This window comes from Lissotriton vulgaris, chromosome 8 (genome assembly GCF_964263255.1).
Source record: "Lissotriton vulgaris chromosome 8, aLisVul1.2, whole genome shotgun sequence".
Classification (NCBI taxonomy): Eukaryota; Metazoa; Chordata; class Amphibia; order Caudata; family Salamandridae; genus Lissotriton; species Lissotriton vulgaris.
The window spans coordinates 1,236,016,088-1,236,039,913 of record NC_141696.1 but is presented as its reverse complement, the minus strand read 5'-3'; the positions used below and the strand labels follow the sequence as shown (position 1 = coordinate 1,236,039,913).

The following is a 23,826-nucleotide window of genomic DNA, read 5'->3' as shown; positions in this document are numbered from 1 at the left end:
TTTAAGGTGTCTATAAAAGAAGTGTGGGTGTAAAGCTCTGTTTTATATTTGGTTGTATTGTTCTTTGTCTGTGTAATGTGAAATTTTACAACTAACGCTTTTAAGGCTCCTCAGTGGACTCAAAGTATGACTTAAAAATATAGTTTTGAGAAACCTCACCCATAACCTGTCCGATGTGTCCCCTCGTTGTGTGATGGCTGCAACAGTATGGTAAACTCAGATGTCTCATTTGTTTATTATTTTATAGGCTTGCTAGCCTTCTGGAAGATGAACCACTTAAATCTGATTTCACCATTGACTTGAAGCATGAGGTAAGAGAAGGGGGGCTATGAAAGTTGCAATTTAAAGTTTTGCCAGACTACCACAGTCACTACAAACTTTTACTTTAGAATACACTGATTATTGCATGGCGCTTGACAGTATTTTATTTTCTACATTTTAAGATTGCAACCTCCTATTTTGCATACTGCAATGCGCATTTATGGATACGGGCATTTCAACATTCTGTACTGTTAAAATGTTGAAGCATCATGCCTAGGCCCTATTGGTTAAACAGGGTTTCAGTTTGAGGCACATGTGAACAGTACAGAAGTAATATATGGCCCCATTTATGGTTGGAAGTTGCAGGAGCCCCACAGATGTATATAAGTAAGGCTTCTGCAGGAGTGAGTGCTCTGATTGGCTGGCCTTAAAAATGTTAAAAAATGTTTCAGCAGCCATTATAGGACTTGGGGACTTCCTGTCCTGAGGTTGTTTAAAAAAAAGATATATAAGGAGTCAGGGTAGTGTAGCCCCCTGCTCCAAGACCAACATTTCCTTTTAAAAATGTTTGTTTTTGCTGCAATCCCATGGAACCCCAGATGGACTGTGGCAAAAAGAAAACACTGTCCAGCTTTGTTATACATTTTAATTATCATGACCCTTTGGGTTTCCCAGGGCCATGGGGTTATTGGGCCATTATTGTAAACTATTTGGGTACATGAGTGGGGCCCCTCTTCCCGAGTCTCTAGTGGGTTCCGGGGACTCCATTCCCTCGGGCAGGTTTGTAAAAAAAAAAACGGGGGAGGTGTGTGGCTGCCCACCTCGAGCGTCTGTTGGCCCATCCCCCTGTGCCTAATATTAAATAAGAGAGGGGCCTGTGGCGCACGTCCCTGGTCCCCTTTTGAGCCCAGAGGACAACATCCCAGGGTCAAATATTGAATAAAGGGAGTGGGCATGTGGCCACATTTCTTCAAAAACCTCCTCCTCAATCCGGTATCCATTTCCTGAGATGGAATACTTCACAATGTCCCGGGGAGCCTTCCCCCAAAACACACTGGTTCCCTACTCAGGCATACTCTACCCGCACTCTCCCGGGCAGGGAATTTAACTTTGCTCCTGGAAAGGAAAGGTAATGGCTCCCGCTAGCACCCAATATGGTGCTCTTTGGGGAGCTGGCTAGGGCTGCAGGAAACTTAGAGATCACAACATGGCCCCCAGCATTGTGCGGGCACCAGGGCATAAAAATGGCCAGTTCTTGCAAGGGGATCCAGACGGGCCGAGGGTCTCCCCCATGGCCTCCAACATATATAAAGTATGTGGGTATCCCAGCTGGGCACTGGGACATACCCAAAAATAATTTAAAAAGTAAAAAATGAATATTAAATGAGCAGCAGGAGCTGCCTTTTTATTATTCACTGCTGCATGAAGGAGCGCGCTATAATGCTTTGCGAGGACTATCACATTTTTTTGTTGTTGTTGCTTTTTTGCTTGGAGGTGTCTCTATAAGGGCCACCAAGCATTAAAGAAAAAAAAAAGTAAGTCTCTTGAGTCATTAAATCCATGACACAGGGAGAACTTGCCATATTTTGTTAAAGCAGTCCTAGCTGAAGTTCTATGCTCTTCAGCTGGCTGTTTTTATGATTGCATTTTGTGGGCTCAAAAATACCTACGAGGGTTGGACGCAGGGCCTGGCATGTAAATAGAATGAAAGTCATATTTCGGTAATTCAGCCAGTGCAATGTTTAATAAAAGTGATTGTGGTAAAAATATTTATGAATCTTATCTCCGAACAAAAACACCAACATGTCTTTGAGTCTTTTTAAAAACATTTTTCAAACTGCAAAGTGCAGCACTAGAACCCACTACAAGGGGTGTCTGCACTCCAGCCGAAGACCATAGCACTGCAGCTAGGAGCGCTTTATAAAAACATGGTAAGCTCTCCTGGTATTTAATGACCCAGGATATATACTATATTTTTTTTTAAAGGATGCTGGGGTGTTGCAGCCCCACAAGATTTAAAGAAATACTTTGTGGTGTCCCTGCCCCTTCTATAGACATCACCAACCTCCCCCAAAAAAGTTTAAATAGCCCTTGCAGGGCCTTATGGGTGCTCCTTCACGGAGCAGTGAATAATAAATGAGAACCTCCTGCTATGCATGTATTATTCATTTTTGTATTTGTATTTTGCCCATGCGGAACACCCAGATACTTATTTTTTGTTGGGGCTGCGGGCGGAACCCCAGGCCTTCTGTGGTCACGATGGCTCCCCTACCACCATCCATCTTGGTTGCCGACGTAAGCCAGATATTCTTTTTTTTAAATGTTATAGTTTGTTTATTGGGAAGGGGGCATGCAGTCCCCTCCCCGAGGTTTTACAGGCCCCAGGAACTGTGTACCCCGGAACATTTTCTTTTCTTTAAGAGGAGGGGTAGTGCATCCCCCAGCCAGGCAGGGTCTTTACATCCCTGGGGCCCTCATCTCCAGGGCCGCATTTATTTTTAAGGTAAAGGGGCATATGACCCCCTTCCTGAGCCTTTACAGTTCCCTATCCCCCAGGGCCATATTTGAATTTTAAGGGGAGGGGCTCTCGACCCTTCCCTGAGCCTTGACAAGCCACGGGGAACACATCTCCCGGGGTCTAATGTGAGTGTCCCAGTGACCACCTGGGGCACCCACAGCATACAACACCCTCCTGCATGCACCCAGCCTAGGTGTAGTGGGAGGTGGCATTGCTCCTGCCCAATGGAGGAGCTTTTTTCTCTGCTTCAGCTGAACGGAAGCAATGTCTCTTTCCCAGTCCACAGGATCATGGTTAGAGGAAAAAAAAATTGTTTCCAGGAACATGTTTGCCGTTTCCTGCGGGTGGGAGCAGACAAGCTATTATTGCCCGTGCTCTTAAGGGCAGAGAATGGTGTCCTGGGGTGGCATACCCAGGACACAACGAAGAAGCCGGCTCCAGGGGTATCGACTTCCCGGGGCTGGTAGAGGCTTGTGGAGGAGGGCTGCATGCCCCTTTTATTAAAATTCAGCCCCAAGGAATGGGTCTCCATTGCCGGTAGAGGTTCAGGGAGTGGGGGGCACCCCCCAGAGATGTCAACATTTCTTTTAATGATATATTTGGCTCTGGGGTCCCTGGCAACTCCCTATGCCTAGAGGTGCAGCGTATCCCTACCCTGCCCCCTTATAACTTTTTAAAATTATTTTTCCTAGGACTCGGAACTCAGTCCTGAGTCTAAGATGGCTGCTACCACATCAGTGTTGATGTAGTGGCAGCCAATCAGATCGTGTCTCAAGAGTCGGCTCAGCGCATCCTGCCCTACTCTAGATATCAATATTTTTTAAACCTTTATTTCTCAAAAGCTACTGAACAGAATTATACCAAATCACAAAAAGCAAGTTTTCAGGATGAAGATCTAGCTTTCTGTCAAATTTGGTGTAATTCTGTTCATGGCTTGGGCTGTAGCTGTGTCTGAATTTCCATTTGAAAAATGAATGAGAAAAACGTGTTTTAGGACCCCCAATTTTTTCCATTCCATTGCTTGACAGATTACTGCGAACCTTTCCAGTAAGCTAAGACAGATGAGACTTTTTTTTTCTTAAAGTTTCATGAAGATTTGTCTAAGGCGCCAAAGTTATAAGGAAACCACAAAATGGTTTTACTATGGAAAAGTGGTCCTAACTGTAACTACCCATTGGCAAAGCACTGTTTTGGAGTGCTTTACATGACCACCAGATTACATCATGTAAGGTCAGACTAATTTAGTTTTTTGCACTGGAGATTGCCCAGAACCAACACCGAACTCAAAGTTGATTCCCTAGATTCAAAGTTGGCAGTACTTGTTGTTAGGCCACATCCATATTTCTCAAGTTGTGTGAAAGTTGTGCACAAATAGAATGATTGTGTATGGTTAAGCATACTGAGCGCGTTCTCTGTTGAAATGGCTTTGTGAAGTAAAAACTGCAGCAAAGTATTACTGAAAGGTTCAGTCTTGCGTGGGAATACTTGTATGGTTTTTTTTAAAAACTGGACTTCCGAACATCGATGAGCACCTTTGCACTTGTGGTGCTGGAACAATTTTCAGAGGGGGGCTTGTGACATCTATGTTTTGAAATCATAGGGAGTTTGGAAAATCCTAGCTTCACACAAAGTGCGGGAATGTGTTCAGTAGGAGAGTGGTAAGAGTGTAGTATGTAGCTGGTGGTGCATTTGGAGCACACTATTGCAAATACATTACTAAAGCATTGTGCAGTAGCACACTGTCTTTCACAGAAGGCCCATTTTCCATTATCATGACCACTAAATTTGCACAAACATACAGCTGTATTGATAAAATTATATAGCACAATGAAAATGTGTGAACATCCAGTTTCAGTGAATATTTATCATTTGTGTACCACCACACTGATTTGTTTTGATATTATTAACAATCTTTGTCCATCACTCTTCAGAATTACAAAAACGTGGTTAATTGCTTCTTTCTTATCTGCTGATATATTTCTGAAATATTTGTCGAATTAATTTACAGGGATTTTCTTTTTATAGTGTGTTAAAAATGACATCCAATAGACTTTCCTTTGGCACTCCACTTACCCCAAGAAGATTATCACATAGTTCACTTTAAAAACTCCTCTCACTTGCAGTCCGAGAAGGAAAAGTAGACACAAATCCCACGTTAAAAAAGTAAGCATCAATTTATTAGAAGACATAGCATGACATTTGACCTCTGTCTTTGAATCCCAGCAAATGCTACAAAATAAATACAAAATGTAAAGGCATTTTTATTGATTTCTCTGTCGTGGCCAACAAGAAATTGCCTGGGGACTCACAGTTTCGGAAATAATGCTTAAGAGAGTTTTCCTGAGTAAAGACACCCTTTTTTTTACACTGGTTAGTTTTTTCTTAAGGTCAATTAGTTTTGAAAGCCACATGCAGTTGGGGTTGGCTGCCCATGCTGGATTGAACGCAAACCTGGCTGAAAGAAGAATTTCAAAGTAGAGAGACACCCCCCACCACGCACACACACACCACACACGAGAGTCCCTCAAACCCATTTTATTTTTAAATAGAGCATTCTGATTGGCCCTTGGAGCTTTTTCTCCCTTGGGATAATTCGCAGGAGCGAACATTGTGATTGGCTGCCAGCAACATGAAGACAAATGTCGCTGGCAGCCATTTCAGGACTAGGGGACCTAGTGCCCTGTCCTGGAAATGTTTCTTTTTATTTATAAGGGGACAGCTTAGGAATACCCTGCCCCACCAGATGGACCCTACCCGGGTCCATCTGATGGGGCTTTTGCCACAATCCTGTAGGAGTCCCATGGGTTCGTTGCAAAAATAAAAATAAGCAAAAGAGGCAGCTGCCATTTCCTAAAACAATATCTGGGGAGGGAGGTGTGAGTGGGGCTCCCCACAAGCTCATTTGGGCCCCAGGGACCCCATCCCCAAAAAGGGGAGGGTGCATGTTGCTCCTCTCCCTTAGCTTGAAGCGGCTCCGGGCATCATCCCCAGGGCCAAAGACTTTATTGAAGGGAATGGAAACACATATTGATCCTGGCCGGCAGGAGCAAGCATAAGCAGCTGCTACCACCAATGGGAGCAATTTCCACAGTTTGCTGGGAGGCAGCTGGGGCCTTGAACCACTTCCACTATAATTACTGTATGGCCCTAGGTAATGGGGTCCAGGAGTTTCTTATGGCTTGGAGAGGGGAGGGGCTGCGTGCCCCCTCCACTATAATTACAGTTTGACCCAAGGGGAAGGGCTCACTGTGGCCCATTTGCACTCGGGGTGGGGAGCAGTGCGCCCCTTCCTTTAGTATAAATGTGTTTAGCCCCAGGTGATGAGATCCCCGGGAGCAATAGTAGCTTGGGCCAGGAGCAGTAGTAGCTTGGGCCAGGCCCTGCAGCCAACCCACCTTCGGTGGTGGGGGAGGGGTTGACTTTACATGTTAAATATAATATTCATTTAAAAAAAAAACTGGAAAACCACTGGAAAAAAATAAAAGTTAAAGCGACGTTATCGTTGGGTTAAAGAATTCAGTGACAACGTAACATTTTTAACTAACAAGAACCTCTGAAATTCACTATTTATAGTTAGCATAGATAACTATAACTTGTGCTTCCGCCATACGCTGCTTATTACCTCACATATTAAAATTATTCATGACCGGTTCTATGATATCATTTTTTACATTACTGATGACCTCTCAAATGAGATCATTGATGACATCACTGATGAAATCATCCAAGCTACTTTAGACCACATTACTATATAAAGGAGTATGGCGTGAGAGGAATTAAAGTAAGTATGAAATAGCTCCAAATAGTATTAAACATCAATAATGCCCTTACACATACAACCCCCTTAGGGGAAACAAGCTTCTGTAATGTGCAATATCTACTCTATACTATTCACTTCATGGGTAACTGAGCCATACGTAAACAGGTAACCCCTACTACACATGGTGTTCAATCTGTATACAAATGTTCAGAGAAAATCAACTTCCGCCAGGCATTCAAGCCCTGTTACATAACTAATGCCCTACTACGGACAACCTTTAGCCTATATGAAACCCTTCACTGAACCTCTTGTGACAAATGAAGCGGACATGAGTAGAAAAGTGGCCACTGTAAACAATGTTTACCCTATGCAGAGACTTTATCTGTACCACACTGTTTGCAGACAGACTAGTCTTATGGGGAATATACAACAGATAATTAAAAGATATCTACTAAGAACAGTGTTCATTTTGTGCAAAAACTCTCTAAAGATAGACTACTCACTTTAAATACCCAGGGCCTGAAGGTCTTCACACGCTACTGAATACAGAATAAAATTACAGATAGCTCACCTTCTGTGACTAATTAAGTGCATGTACATGGGTAACTACCTGGTGCACACTGTTGTCTCTCATATGTAGAAATTGTCATGCTGAGATGATAGCCAATACCTCTTCAGTGCACATTTCCAGAAAGGGGTAGGCACAGGCCCAGCTACCCACTAGTAGCCAACCTCTGCAGCCTGCCCTCTATCTATGGCCAGCTTGCTGCCACTGCCCCCACCCCTTTTTCCCTTCTGTCCTCTGTTCTCCATCTGCTGCCCTTGGCCCCACCTTCTACCCTTCGTGGCCAGCTTGCTACCCCTCCTACTGGTCTTGTCCTGCCTGCCTTCTGCTTTCCGTCTGTGTGCCCTTGGCTACTCCCTCCTGTCTTCTGTGGTCCACATGCTGCCCCTGCCTCCCTCCCATACCCCCTGTTCTCAGTGTGCATGCCCTTGCCTCTCTCCCTGCCCCATAGGTCATTATGCTGACCATTCCAATGCTATACTGCTCACCTTTGTCAAATTGCTGCCCTGTCCCCCTTCTGCCTGCTCTCCATTCACCATCTGTGTACCCCGCCCCATCTACCAGCCGTCTGTAGACAGCTAACTGACACTCCCAGCTAGCCCTGTCTGGTCAGCTTACGTTCCCAGCCCCTTTCACCATGCCCTTCGTTTTCCGTGTATGTGTGTGCCCCTGCCCTCTCCCTCCCTCTATGATGTGTTCTGCTGCTCCTGCAGACATTTATCCGTGGTCAGCTGGCTGCCACTGCCCATTTTCCATGGGACAAATTCATGCCCTGTGATCATCACTCCAGCCCTTTTTGGCTGTTGTGCTGCCACTGCTCTTGCCACTGCCTTGCATGGTTAGCTTGCTACCCCTACCCACCTCCTCCCTGCCCTGTGTTGTCAGAATCCACGCACCCCTCTATGGTCTGTTTTGTTGCCACTGCCCCTCCCTCCTGCCCTCCATGGTCTGTTATGCTGCCAGAGCCTCTCTTGGTTGTCCTCCATGGTTGGCTTTTGCTCCGCCCTACATGCGCCATTGTTCTGCCATTGCCTCTCCCTCCTGCACTTTGTGGTCCGTTGTGCTGCCACTGCCCCTCCCATCAGCCCAGTGTGGTCAGCTTGGTGTTTCTGCTCCCTCACCCCTGTCCTCCATTGTCCAAGTCTGTGCCCCTGTTCTCTCCCTCCCCACAGTGTTCTACTAAAATGCTAACATTCTGTATTTATTAAAAAATTGTGTCACACCTAGGTCACCTTGATGGAGTCAAAACTGTAAAACCAGAAGCATTTCCTTTTGAAGTGAACAAAATTAGGGGCCTGTTTCCTCATAGAAAGGATGGTTAGTTTTCTAAAATGCTAAGATTAGGACACATTTTCTGAGTTGTCAAATAGCAGTAAAGGGCTTTAAAACTAGTTGCTATTTTTTTTAATGTTTTTTTATCTAGTTGATCAGTTGATTATTTGTTGCAGAATTTACTTGAGCTTTGTTCATACTTTTCTAATTTGGCTACATAAGGATGTGTTTCATTGGGCTACATTTGGGCTCTTCTTTCAATAGAACTGCTTTTATTCCATCAAGGTGGCATTCAGGTGGGTCACACTTTTGTCATAAATTCAAGATATTAGTACTCTGGTTGCTTATTAGAACGCTGTGGTAAAGCTGCAGTTGTGTTGCAGACACCATGGAGTTACCTGGCAGGCTGCTACTGGTGATAAAAGTAAATGTTATTCTGTATGTCAGAATGTTGACTGAAATGGATGAGGAAGATATTTGAGCACTCATTGAAAAATGTGTACTAATTTTGCTTTTTACCACACTAACTATAATTTATATGACAAAACACCCGCCTTTATTTTGTTAATTTCTAAAGGAAATGTTTTACAGCTTTGATTCAATCAAGATGAGTTCAGGTCTGCCACGCTTTTGTCATAAGTAAGAATGTTAGCACTATAGTTTTTCATCAGAATACTATGAAGGCTAGGGTAGAACCCTGGGAAATCAGGTGACAGGCTTCTGCTTCTTTTGGAAATATGTTTTACTCATTTTGTCAGACTTTATTGTCACATGGCTCAGGGAGATAGTGTGAATTTACAGGAAATATGCTCTCATTTTAGATTCTGTGGCGCCTTCTGTACTCCTGTGAGAAAATATTGAGAGAAAACAGTGATCTATCAGACATGGGTCATCAAATCTCAGAGGATCAGCATTTTAAACAAATTAAACTCCCCTTTGAATACATCACAATTCCTAAAGTTAATATGGTATCACCAACAAATGGTTTATTATGTGATTCCAATCTGTTATCACCCTTTATTTGTGCTCCTTTTTCTGACTTTCAAAACCTACCATTCACTACAATCCATTTCAAAGTGGACTGTGTGCAGAGTGCTGTAATGGCTGCCAAAGCACATTGCGCAGGGTGTCATGAGCCAATCAAGAATGACAAGTCTGTTTAAAATTGGCCAATCGGAGCATATCTGAAAACCAACAGTCCAAATATAAATACATTTGGAACCTTAATTTCTCAAACACTACCGAAGGGAATTACGCTAAATCACAAAAACACACTTTCTGGGTAAACATCAAGCTTTCCAGCCAAATTTGGTGTCATTCCATTCACCTTTTTTGGTTGTAGCACTGTCAAAAATGTGCTCCTTTTTCTGACCTTCAGAACTTGTCATTCAGAGCAGTGCATTTCCGTTGGAAACATGGTCAAAGAGAGTCCTGTAATGGCTCTCATGGCATGTTGTCCGTGTTGTGACCAGCTAATACAAGTCAAAGGGGTGTCTTTGGGACTCCCCACACGTGACATTTGAAGTTAAGGTGTGCTCATCCTACCCCTTACATATTTTTTTAAAATACATTTTCAGGACCCAGTGTCCTGTAATTGATGCCACAACAGATTGTTGTGACCAACAAATTAAGAATGACTTGTCCCCTTAAAAATTTTAGAAAAAAAGAATGACTTGTCCCCTTTAGATTGGCTAGTCAGAGCATATCTGGAGACCAGCAGTCCAGATATCTATACATTTTAAACATTAAGATCTTTAGTGAACAGATGTTCATCATTCACAAAAAGCACAATATCTGTGTGCAAATCTAGCTTTCTGCCAAATTTGGTGTCATTCCATTCACCCATTTTGGTTGTAGTGTCTGAAATTTACTCCACCCCTTTTTTGTCAGTACCCGCTTGGGAGATCACCCTGTAATTTTCCAGAAAGGAGCTGAGGTAGATCAATGTTTTTTGGGGGGATGTTTGTTGAAAATGTGTAAAATGGTGCCAGAATTATTAGCAAGCCAAAAAATGCATTTCGTATGGTAACTGGGTCCTAACTGTCACTACACAGCTGATTGGAATAAAAATGCTATATTTGAAATATTCTTGTGACCATAATTGTTGTGCATTGCCATGTGTGTATTTTAAAATTATGTTGGAGTGTGGTTATGGATAGAATATTGTGTGTTATGTTTTAACTGACATTACCTTCTAACTATAACATCACTTGGGGAACATCGCAAGTTTTACAACGCATGTCATTACAACGCATTGCGCTGGGGGGGCGCTCTAGGATAGGGAAAAGATTTAATTTACTATCCAGCACCTTCCCAACTATCCATGGGGACTGGAGTTGGAATAGTAAATTAAAATATTCACTATCCAGCACCCCTCAACACTATGCGTTGTAACAGCATGCGTTGTAAAACTTGCGATGTAAAGGCATGCGTAGTAAAAGCATGCGTTGTAATGTCATACAACCCATCACTTCAATCTCTGTTTTTTTTACTGTATACACACACGCAGATACCCATGCAGAGACAAACACACACATAAATACACACACTCACACACACCAGTGATATTGTTGCCAGTGATGCAGTGACGTAGAGCTGTCTCTTATTATGAGTTTATTATAATTTTTATTCTAATGTTACATTGGTGGAAACAAATTACATCTCTAACAGCACCTACTCCCCCCCACACCCCACCCACCTCCCCAACCTTCTTTTTGTTAGGTGAAAAAATGATGTTGTATGTCATGTCAGCCCTAAATTTGAGCTCGACAGTATATCTGGAAGCAGGTCTTCTTACCATATTTTTATCATGTAGTGTGGGGGTTATCCAGACAAAATTGTATTGAAAACTTCTATTCCGAGATTTGTATTTTTCTTCATCCTTTTCATTAGCTCCTCCGTTGCTTTTCCAATGGGACCCTTTCAAACTCTAAAGAGCTATGGTAGCATTAGAGCTGTTTAATCGGCATGAGTCTGATGTTACATCCAAATTGTTTTGAAAATAATTTATATGGACATTTAATTCAAGCAAAAGTTACTTATTAGTGTCATTTGGTAGAAATAGTAGAATCATCCTATGGAAGAAAGGAAACAAGCCATCCCAACACCTAAAACGTATCCCAGTTACATTAAACTGTTTGATCCTTCCATCTGTCTTCATGTAAGTGCTTCCGTTGAAATGCATGACCAACTCTTTTATCTGGAAAGTAAATGCAGTCATCACACTTTGACGTTTAATTCTTTCTCTCCTATGTGAGTTCTACACAGGAAACAACCATATTTTGCTTCATTTTCTCTGCAACATTGGCAGAGGCCGTAGGGAAGGTATTAATGTGATAAATCGCATTAGTGCATGACATGTATGTGAGCACAGTTTCTGAGTCCATGCGCCTCTTCTAGCATTGCCGCATCAAAGTCAGACATGCTGGCTTTGCCAGTGTTTTGTGAATAAAGATATTACCGTTATATCTAGCCTCTTTACCTCTTCGGTTAGATCAGCCGATCTTTTGTCTCTCAGTTTGTAGAAAGACATTTTTTAAATGTGAGGGTATTTCATGCACTCTAAATTTTGGGCAGCACATAAATGCCCTCCAATCTTTTCCCCTTTTTTCAAACTCATGAATTCTCAGTTTTCTTTATACTCCCTGTTCCTATTTTGCATATCTCACTCAGGGTCATTATATATTACAGTGTGATTTTGTGGGGGACTGAAACATATGCCACCCATTCAACTTCTTGTAAAATTGCAAAATCACTGGCTATTCCTCTTTGTAAGATTGATTAATGATTGCTCCCAACTCCTCTTCATACATTTAGTCAGGGGCAATTTACTCTTTTTTCAAATAACCATGTCAGCAAAGCCTGGCAGAGGAACTCCTACTCAGATTGATGTCCATTGTTTGAAGTTTAAGACCATTGGGTGTCCTTTTATTAACAATCCATAAGTGGCCATGCTTTGACATTCTCTGCATTCAAGAAAAAATGACAAATTACATCTCCATGGCAGAAATTACTTTGCTGATATCGCCCACCATTGTGTAATTGCAGCTCCCTGACTAACATTTGGTGAAAAAATGTATTGTGCCTCCACCTTGCTAATTTCTGTTAAGTGTAAATGTACATGAGCAGGAACAGGAAATCCTAGCAGCGATAGCAATTTCTCACATGATAGTCTTAAATGACCTGTAGCCAAACAGCTACTGTTTGGGCCTCTTAATCAATTAAAAAGACATGAATATTAAGGTGGTGGGCAATTCATGTCTGTCGACTCCCACCATCCCCCCTTCTGTCGGCTGCAGCACCCCTCCCCCCGGAACAAGTCGGCCATCGGCTGACACACCCCCCTCCCACCTTACCTGCACTGTACAGCAAACTTAGGGCTGCCTGGGGTGGCAGTAGGTCTAACTATGCCGCTGCCCCGCCCCAGTCGTCTGTTAGGGCAGAGGGAACAAGCCTAGGTCAAATATTTGGTAGAAATTCCTGACTTGAGACATACAGCTTGTTGCATGAATAAATACGTTTTCCTGGTGGAAATAGTCTCTCTATAAGTGTGTAAGTGACTGATGTGCAAAACGTTTTTTCTGTTGCAAACAGAAATTTGGACTATTTGACAGTAAAAACATTTTAAGTATGTTCTTACCTCATTTTAGGATTAAGTAAGTTATGACTAAAACAGGTTTGCAACTCCATAAGTAATCGCTATTTGACATGGACGTATTGTAGGCATCCTTTCCAAATAGCTAGGAGACATAACAGTGTTTTGCAACTGAAATCTTGTCGGAAAACATTGAACAGTTACCTACTCCTGAGTTGTTGTGGTAAACAATTCACAAAAGGGCTTTACAAATTAAAAACATTTTGTTGGGGAGTATCCAGTGGTACAGGAGACCACTGGCGACTCTTAAACTTTTTTTCTTTTTTTAAAGTAAATTCTCTTTTTTTTATAAATGCAGCCCTGTTTCCTTTAAGGAAAACTTTGTGCATTTAAAAATAAAAGAAGTTCACTTTGTTTAAATGCGATCACAGACATGATGGTCTGCTTACACCAGGATGCCACCAACCCTGTGAGGACATCTAATCAGGCTAGTTCGCAATTTTCAACCTACCTCATTAATAATATTCATGTGGTAGTTCGGATTGCAATTCACTCCGCATAGGATTTGTGCAACCCGACCTGTTAGTACATGGGTTAGTTCACAAAATTCAAAACTGGCCAGAAAAATACTGGTTACAATTTTGCAACCAGTATTTTGTACATCAGACCAGAAGAGATTTTTGTAGGTTGGGCTCGGTCAGGGAAAGAGTACCGTTGTTTACGTCTGTAAGCTTTAATGCTACCTGTGGAGGAAATGCGCTTGTGAATATGTTATTCTGCTTGTTTATGAGAGAGAAAATAAGAACGGTAAGGGTTTTGTGGTAAATATTTAATTACCGTCCTAATTTCTATGCAGGTAAGTACTTAAAAAAAAAAACAATAACTCAATCGGAAAGAAAGACGCAGAGTCCGTGGTGTTAGAGTTCTTAGGGGTTTTATTCCTTAAAAAGGAATGGTTATTGAACCGGATATCGGGTTCCTGACACCACTGGGGTTCAGGAAGGGATAGAGCATACTTTATTGACAATACATAACTTTTATACTTAAAGTACATGATGGTAACCAATGCAGAAGGCGTAACAGCTGAGAGAAATGAGATAAGAATACACACGTGTTAGCAATACGTAATCAGAAGGCGTGAACTAGGCGTGAACACAGAGGTGTGTGCTAGAAACGTCACATGAAAATGTCACAAGTGGGTGTGTACATAGCAGAATCTTGCAATGTCAGCAGAAATCTGAGGTCTGGATGCGCGCGCAGCTGCATGATGTGTGATTGACGTGAAGCTGGAGGGTGCAGGGGACTTGACATTTACACTAAAGGAAAGAGACAGAAGTCTGGCATGTCAGATCAACTCGTTCCTATATCATATATGATATCTGATGTTTGGGAACCATATTATCTAGAAGGAAAGGTCTCTTGGGCAGAGGCTATCCTATACTGACTATGGATGCGTGTATATGTGCCTACGTGTCTGTGTGTAAAGCGAGGGGGCTATGGGCCTACCATGGTAACAAGAGCTATGAATTACTTGCATGGAGACGGAAAGGCCGGGCCCTTTGCTCTGCAGCTGAGGGATTGTTTATCTATTCTGCTGGACTGGAATGTGTTTCGGGAAGCTGAGCTTGACTATGCTGATAACGTGAAGGTAAAATACTGTCTTTGGCAGGCAAGCAGGCCGAGCCAGGCTCCGTTCGCCTCGAAGGGAGTAGGACAGAGTTCACGGGGGGCATCCCACGTTGCAGTTTCAGGAGGCAGAGATGACTTTGAAAAGAGGCTCGATGACAGAAAACAGGGCCTAGCTCGCACAGAGCCAGAAATACGTGAAAGTGCACCATACAAAGACGGTGGCAAGGCATACTTAGGAACTGAATTATCGACCCATTCATGGTGGATCTGAAAGAGGACATGTTAACTTTGGACACAAATGTATTTGCGTCTTCATAGCTGGCACAGGAGGGAAGTTACATGCACTTTAAGCTCGTACATGGAGACGGTGGGGTACACGTTAGGGAACATTTCTTGACCATAAAATTTATATTTCCTCATTCCCTCCTTGTTCCCTACGGACCCTTCATGATATATCAATCTTCATTAATCCATTTATTTGAGTAGTTAGCATCATCTGCTCATCCTTTTTCAAACGGGATTTAGAACGTTGACTTGAATGGGGAGTGCAGGATGTGGCGCACAAGCCGCAAATCGCTGGCCCACATTGTAAACATAGACAGCAACTGAATACTATAAGTAGTATTGTTCCAAGGAGTGACAGTATTTTCCATCCCCAAGCTGAAATAGTAGTCCAGAGCCAACCGGACCAAGTCCAAGTGCCTGGATTCTGATGTATCTGACTAGCTATCTTATGGAGACGTGTAATAGCCTTATATACGGACGGAGCATTATCTGGAATGAAAACACAGCAAGCTGACCCGAGGACCCTACAGGCTCCTCCTCGATCGGCTAGTATGACGTCAATAACAAGACGATTTTGAAGAACGACAAGTCTCATAGCAGACTGTTCTTCGGTCAAGTTACCTAGGGCAGAAGTAGTCTCTTTCACTACTGCTTCGAGAGTTCTGGTCAAGTGACGGATAGACTTACTATTAAAGATAGCTCCTAAATAGGGAAAGAAACCTTTATTGAAATCTGTGTACTGTTCCCATGCTGTCTCAGTATAGTCGACAATTGGGAGATCTCTTTTTGGTCTATGAACTAGACGGGAATTTCTATGATAATCAGGTGGAGCTAGGAAAACAGGTGGCAGTAAGAATCCAATGTAGCAGGTACCATCCCAATCTAGTGGCAAACGTATGTATGCTGTCTGACCACAAATGAAATAGGAATGACGTGTAGCTTTGAATGTGGACTTGCCCTTATCACTAAATTCGACCACAGTAGTACATTTACTATGACCCAGGTGTACGGAACCATTCTTTCTGACACATAATTCACCTTTGACTGGTAGTACTGACATAGTGGGCAAGTCTGGCTCGGTTTCGGATTCAACATTCAGAATCATGAGGTTAAGTGTGAAATTTCCTAATCCATATACTTCATTTTCTAGATCAGTCCCTGTCCTTTTGGGAAGTCCCTCTTTGTCAGGATAACATACTCTATGCAAAACTGTGTTCAGGTTTCCCCATACCCAGTTACCCTGATAAACTACGGAATTTGAATCTAAGGAATTAATCAAACTAAACCAGGCGCCACATGAACCATTGTGTGTGAACGGGTACGGGAAGAGGGGCAGAACTCCCCTGTATTTCTGGTAGGGAGGGAGTCGGCCACATATCCAACAATTTGTAGCGTTGCTGGTCCGATGAGAGTGATGTAACATACTAATGAATGTATTGTTGCGCAGCGCAAGTCGGTAGGACAACTCGTGAGGGGGTAACTCGCTAAAAGAATGCTCGGCAGTGTTATTAGAAGAAGAATGTGCACGTGTAGCAATAGGAAAATAGATATGCAAAATTACACTTGTGACAATAATCGTAAGACTTAAAGAAAACATGATCCATAAGGTAACAATACAGTAACTTTTGAGAGATTTGCAATATCGTTGCTTCTTGATCTGTTTCTCTCTATCTCTCTCTCTATTGGGGTCTAGGGGATACATGTCAGAAACTATTTAACCGATTCACCTAGGGGAGGACTTAAACAATTAAACTGTCTGACTTGCTAGACCGCAACTTTGATTTATACTCCTCTTGCGGAGTTTTCTCTACCATGGGAAGTTTAGAGTCACTAGAATCTGGGCAGTCCTTTGAAGGGGTGGAAGAGTCAGTCTCTGGCAACAGTTCATTACATTTTTTAATGTGACTCGTATGAATCCACCCCTTACGGCCCTCAACCTTGATTGCAGTCCTTGTGGTCAGAAGGACGAGCTTCGGCTCCTGCCAACGGGGCTCCAGCGGACTCCTCCTATCGAAATTGCGTATCAGGACAGTATCCCCGGGACGGACATCGTGTGGCTTCACATCAGTGTTGTCGGGAAAGGCTGCGGCAACCTGTGAACGACATGATTGGAGTGCAGACATCAAGGAGGCAAGGTAATCTGTCAGCATATTACAGTCAACATCGGTTATTTTCTTAGGCATGGGCGTCCCCCACATATTTGGTGGCCGGCCAAAGACCACCTCATACGGGGATAGTCCTGATCTCGAATGTGGGACCATTCTCATATAGAATAGTGCAACTGGCAGGGCGACTATCCAGTCGACCCCTTTCTTTTTACATATTTTAGCAAGACGGGTTTTCAGTGTCTGATTGTGCCTCTCTACAAGGCCAGCTGCCTCGGGATGTCGGACGCAATGGAATTTCCACTGATATCCTAGCAGGAGTGAAACCTGCTTCATGAGCTCGGATGAGAATGGCTGTCCGTTATCTGAGTACACGATACGAGGCAAGCCGTACCGTGGGAAGAATTCTCGAACCAGCTGCTTGGCAGTGGTCGGGGCAGTGTAATCTGGGACTGGATATGCTTCGGTCCAACGGGAAAGTGCACAAACAACTACGAGGACGTACTTGAATCCTCGACAACGTTCCATCTGGATATAATCCATCTGGAGCACTTCAAAAGGGTGATCGGGAGGATGAAATCCACCTTGCTCTACAGGGACGCTTTTACCTGGATTGAACTGACAACAGATCATGCAAGTACGCACTTTCTGTTTTGCTGCTGCTCGTAAATGTTTGTTGAACCAGAGATTCTGTAAACTGTCTAACATAGCTTTTTCTCCCAGGTGTGCTGGACTATGTGCTGTATTTATTATGACTTGAACCATAGAGTCGGGGAGAAACCATGTAGATTTTCCCTTCGTCATCCATCCCTGATCTGTCTGGATCCCTCCTAGTTCAATCCATTTCTTGATTTCGTCTGGAGTAGCATGTGTCTGAATATCAATTACATCTAGTGTGGGATCCCTAACTGTCATACAGTGTGTCGGTACTATTGTCTTTGTCACATCAGTTGTCTGGGTGTGAGTCAGTGCTGTATGTTTTGCTGTTTGGTCTGCCAGGTCGTTACCCTGGGAAATAGAGTCTGTAACTTTAGTATGTGCTTTACACTTCATGATGGATATGCCTGAAGGCAGATGTATTGCTTCTAACAGTGCTTGAATGAGGGGACCGTGTTGGATCTTGGCTCCGTGAGAGGTCAAGAAACCTCGTTCTTGCCATAACACTCCGAAGTCGTGTACAACTCCGAAGGCATAACGTGAATCTGTGTATATGTTAACATTCCTGTTCTTGGCTAGTATACAGGCTCGGGTCAGAGCGATAAGCTCTGCTGCTTGGGCGGACAGTGTATCAATACGGTGTGTTTCTTTGACTTCAGTTTCAGTGGTCACTACATATGCGGCCACTAATTCTCCTGTGCTTGTTCTCATACATGAACCATCCACGTAAAGTGTCATGTCTGGATTAGTCAGTGCAACATCTGTCAAGTCTCGTCGGGGCTTTGTTACTGCATTAATGATCTCTATACAATCATGCGGGGCTGAATCTGTCATAATCGAGGGTAACAATGTGGCAGGATTTAGAATGTTACAGCGTCTGATTTCTATGTGTGGCTGGAATAACGTCAGTTCATAACCTGTCAGTCGTGCTATAGTCAGATGTTGAGTCTGTGTTCGATTTAGCAGGACTTCTACAGAATGTGGAACTTGTACTGTCAATGGATGTCCTAATACTATTGAGTCGCTTTGTCTGATTGCTAGGGCTGTCGCTGCAACTGATTTCAAGCACGCAGGCAGAGCCTGGGCCAATGGATCTAATGTACTTGAAAAATAAGCGCAAGGCTTATGTGAACCTGCTTGATCTTGTGTGAGGACAGACAGCGCTGTACCATCACGTTCTGTAACAAAAAGTGTAAAAGGTTTGCTGTAACATGGTGTCGCTAGAACTGGTGCTTGACATAAAGCTTTCTTTAATTCCTCAAAAGCCTGTGTATGTTCCTGGGTCCAAGGGAGGACAGTCGAAGTCGCTGCCTCCTGTGTTGTCAACTGTATCAGTGGTTTAGCTAGAAATGCATACTGAGGAATCCATTGTCTGCAGTACGAGGTGAGGCCTATAAAGGCCCACACTTCCTTTTGTGTTTTGGGTTGTGGTAATTGTGCAATTAACTGAACTCGGTCAGGTGTGAGCTGTCTTCCCCACTTGGACAGCAAGTGCCCAAGGTACACTACTTGCTGAACACAGAATTGCAGCTTCGAAGGAGACACCTTGTGTCCCTTGTCAGCCAGAAAATGTAAAACTGTCAGTGATGCTTGTTCACATTCGAGTTCACTTCGTGCGGTGATCAGCAGATCATCGACGTACTGGAGTAAGGCAGTGTTAACTGGCATTTGGATACAGTCAAGTTGTCTTTTCAGTGCTTGGCTACAGATGCTGGGGCTTTCTGTGAATCCTTGAGGTGCGCGTGAAAATTTGAAGCTTCGGCCATTTAAACTGAATCCGAAGAGATATTGGCTCTCTGGATCAATGGGTACACTGAAGAAGGCGTTCTTGAGGTCAATTACAGTAAAGAACGTCGCTTCTAAATCAATAGCAGTCAATAAGGATGAGATGTCGGGAACCACAGGATACTGTGGTACAATGCATTTATTCAGTTCTCGTAAATCAATCACCAGCCGATATACAGGCGGTGCATTGGGATCTGTACGTTTAAGAATCGGAATGATAGGGGAATTACAGATATTGGAGTCGGTTTCTACGACCACTCCTTGGGCAATGAGCTCTTCAATGATTTCCAGTAAAGCCACTACAGCATCGGGCGGTAACTTGTATTGTCTGATTCGGGGTAATGTGATGTGCATACAACCTACATCGGTTGGGCCTTGTGCCCACAGGTGTTTCGGTACATTTTTCAATCTGACATCAAACTCTCGTAATACATAGTGACCCTTAAAGTCACGTAGGAAAAGTCTAACTCCCTCCGGAGAACAACATATCACTGCTCCTAGAGCCTTCAGTGTCTTGATACCTAGCAAGTTTTCTGGACATGATTTCGTGAGTAACAGGTCTGTAACACGTGATAATGGACCTACTGCTAGGGGGACAGGTTTTGATACTTCATTTACAATAGGCCGTCCTGAAAAACCAAGGGAGACATTCTGTGAGCCTGAGAGGGGTGCCCCTGGAACTTCGTCATGACTGATCGTTGTGCGACTTGCCCCTGTGTCAATTAGAAACTTTCTGTCTTTTCCTAATACTTGACTATGTACATAAGGACCCTCTTGATCTACAGGAATCTCAATAAGAGGCAAGCCAACCTCCCTCTCTAGGCTGTTTCATGTGTATCGCTGATAATCGGGATAATCAGATTGGGCATACTGGTACATCTGCTGTGAAACTTGCTGCGTCGCGGCAATGGGCTGTGGCTGTGATACCGCTACGGTCTGTACTGTATGTGGTGGAGCATGCATAGGCTGTATATTCTGTGAAGTCTGTTGCTGGACCTGGTCTTGTCTAGGCTGACGTGGTCTTTCTTTAGTTTTACCTGTTGATATATTGTGTTTCAGGACTGGACATTCGTTTACGTAGTGACCTGGTTGTTTGCAATAGTTGCATGTCCCTTTAACAGGAGCTGCTGAATTACTTGTCTGGGTCACACCCTTTTTCTGACCGTCGGCTGGAACCGACTGGGCCACTAGCATTTTCATTTTCGTGTCTTTCATACGTCTCTGTTCGTGATCTTGTTCTTCTCTAATTCTGTTCTGGTGATATTGTAACATTTGTAACATCTGGGATGGCGTATTTGCTTGCCATGTACTTTCGACTTTATATACACGGTTCTTAACTTGTGTCAGGGAATTCTCGACTAATTTTGTTACAAAAAGGTGCGGGTATGACTCGCTACCTGGTTTCAGGCCACTATTAATAATGAAACATTTCTCGAATCTTGAATAGAAGTCACTAGTATCTTCATCGTGTTTCTGTTTACAGGCTGAGATTGCGTCCCAGTCTTCCTTTTTAGTTGTCAGTAGTCTTGGCAAAACCTGTACTATTAAACCTGGTAATGCTTTAGCTTTGTCCCCAAGGCCTAGCCCTGGAGTTCGACCTTTTTCCTCGTCTTCTATTTCAGTCCAAATAATCTTTTTATCTCCCACCTCCCATTCTTTTTCCTTGAGTTTCTCGTAGATGCCTGTGGGCAGCAGTACTTTTAACAATTTCATAATATCCGTATACGTGTAATCTCCCATGAGTAACATGTCTTTAATTTCTCGGTGAAAACCTGCAGGGTCTTTATCGTGACAGGGTACTAGTTTCTTCATTTCTAACAATTCCAACTTTGTTAAAGGTGTGTACACAAACACACGTCTTAGGGTATTATCGTCATTCATAACTGGGTGTACTTCTCGTAAAGGATTCTGCCTGTCAAAATGAAACATTTTTCTTTCTGGGGGCGGAGCTGAAACATATTGTGGGCCTAAGAAAGCGTTATATCTGTGCCGTTGTTCTAGAATTATTTTAATTAACTTGGTACTTAGGCCTCTCCATCTATTCATAAGTAGTGCTTCTAATGTATCAGGTAGGGGACCTGGATCAGAATGCTGATTTCTGTATAACGTAATGAGATGCTGAATCATGTACATACCAGCCAATTTCTGCTCGTCTGGGGAAAGATTCAAAAATGTCTGTGCTACTGTATCATCATTATATGTGCTAGGATTGTCAGCCCATTGTACTGCTGACCGGGCTAGTTCTTGTTCGTCCATAGAATTGAGTACATGGTACCCCATTCGTTCTTGAAGAATTTTATCGGTAACTTGAAACAGATGTTCAGGAGAACTCGTTTTTGAGATGCCAGAGAGGAAAACTCTCTTGCTTTCTGGACGACTGCCTTTCTTAAGGTAATTTCCCTTACCTACATACGCTATCATTTCTTTAGCCGTGTCAGATTCCTCTGGTTCGTCCTCCTCGGAGGAGTCATTCCTGTCGCTATCTCCTTCCTTTTCTTGTTCCTTTCTTTCATGTATTTCTATTACCGCTTTTCTGATTCTTTTGTACATACTTGCTATACAACTCTGTTTATCATGGTTTCCATCGGCTATATTCTGACCCCACTTGTTTAGTGCGTCCATCTCGTCCTTGTCTACTCCAGGCCTGTCTCGTTCTCTTATTAAACAATTTATGAAGAAGCGTAATATACAACCTTGAGTGTCAGCTTTCTGGTGAGCCAGGGCCTCTTTAATACTTTCAGGATCTTCCCCAGTCTGGATAAAATGATATATTCTATCTAGGTGTTCAGTCATTCCTGGAAATAACACTAAGTAATCTGTAACTTTTCGTAAGCGTAGTGATGCTAACAACATTCTATCGTCTTTACCGGGTACTGGATCGTATCTGCAAATTGAAAGGGGTTCTTTAAGCATGTCGTAACTTGGTGTTCGGGGTGTACGTTGCTTTGCTACGTCCCTAAGGGTCAATCTGTGTGTTTGTGGCGGGGTCTGGTAACCTCCTGTCGCACCTCCTGAGGCGGAGGCTTGAGCATGGCTTGTCTGTGGAATCGGTATATGTAACGGACCTTGTCTTTTGCCAGGATCAGGCCCAAACGGATTCAGTGTATTAATCTTAGGTGTGGGAAGTGGTGGAGGAACAGGTGGAGCAGGATGTCGAACGGGTGAACTTTGTTGCGGCACTGGCTGGGCATTGTCTTGGAGTGGGTTGCCACCACCGTCACCGTCAGTAGGCGGTACGTGGGCACGTGGATTGGTGTAAGCGGGAGCTACATCGTCTAGATAGGAAGCAAGGAATATGTCTTTGGTGGTCCTGTGACTTACTTTAGTTGGAACCAATGGTGGCGGCAGATCTTTCGGTATTTCAGGAGTGGCCTTAGGCAAACCCTCGGCCACTAAATACATGCCATTTGCAAGAGTGTTTCGCATGCAGTCTACTTGTTCTGCTCTTACTCGGATACCTTCAGTAACCAATTTGTTTTCTCTGACTTCATCCGACTCTTCTCTATGTTTTTCGGCTTTTCGGAATGCTTTTTCGGTACGTTTATGCGATTCTTTACGCCACAGTTCTATGGCGTCTTTCTGTGATTGTCTGGCTTTCTTTTTCCATAGCGCTTCCTCTACTCTCATGATGCACTCGGCATCCCATGTCCCTGTAACAGGCCATCTGTGTCTCTCTTCAAGGTGCTTGGTATAATCAGCCCATAAATCTAGGTACAGTATGGCATCTAGGCCATGCTTATGGTACATAAAATTTCCAGGAGTGTCCCTAGGTGGGACAGGAATTTCTTCCTCTAATATCCCTTTCCTAGTTCCTATCTGTCTTAATTTATTGAATAACGGCATTCTTGATACTTGGTACTGGACACTCGATACTTGTTACTTACTCTGAACACAGCTAGTTATACAAAAACACAGTAATGTACATCAAACAGTCACTCATACCACGACATTAATCACATGAAACATTTTGAAACACATATGGACTACCCTTGAACTCCAGAAAACGAGAACAAAAATCGAAACCTTGAATACTTTATATACTGCTAAACAGTACAGATACACTGTCTAAAACAGTGCAGACCGTGTTTGTGTACCCAAACCCGTCTTTACCGGATACATAATAATGCACCCGTCTAGATGCGTCCCCAGCAACGGTACTCACCGGGAAGCACGGAACAGAAGGCCTCAGAAAACTCGACTGGACTGGACCGGACTGGACTCGACTCGACTCGATACGTGAATACTTCGGAAACTGGTGGGCCTCTTGACACCTCGGACCTTGCTTCTTTCGGCTAGGCTCTGGTCGGGATCCTCCGCACTCCTCACCGCCTCGTCTGGGTGCTGATCGCAGTCTCCGTCACCTCCGTAGGCCTGAGGGAGATACAGGAAATCCTG

At 43.4% G+C, this 23,826-nt stretch overlaps 1 protein-coding gene across 2 annotated transcripts in view; it reads left to right on the top strand.

The window, feature by feature from the left end:
- Nucleotides 1–23,826, top strand: part of B3GLCT (beta 3-glucosyltransferase) — a 1,059,223-nt gene that overhangs the window by 580,024 nt on the left and 455,373 nt on the right. For both annotated transcript variants that reach the window (XM_086935136.1, XM_086935137.1), the window contains exon 8: nucleotides 248–311. In XM_086935136.1, coding sequence (XP_086791262.1) covers nucleotides 248–311 — 64 coding nt within the window. The remainder of the gene's footprint in view (nucleotides 1–247; nucleotides 312–23,826) is intronic.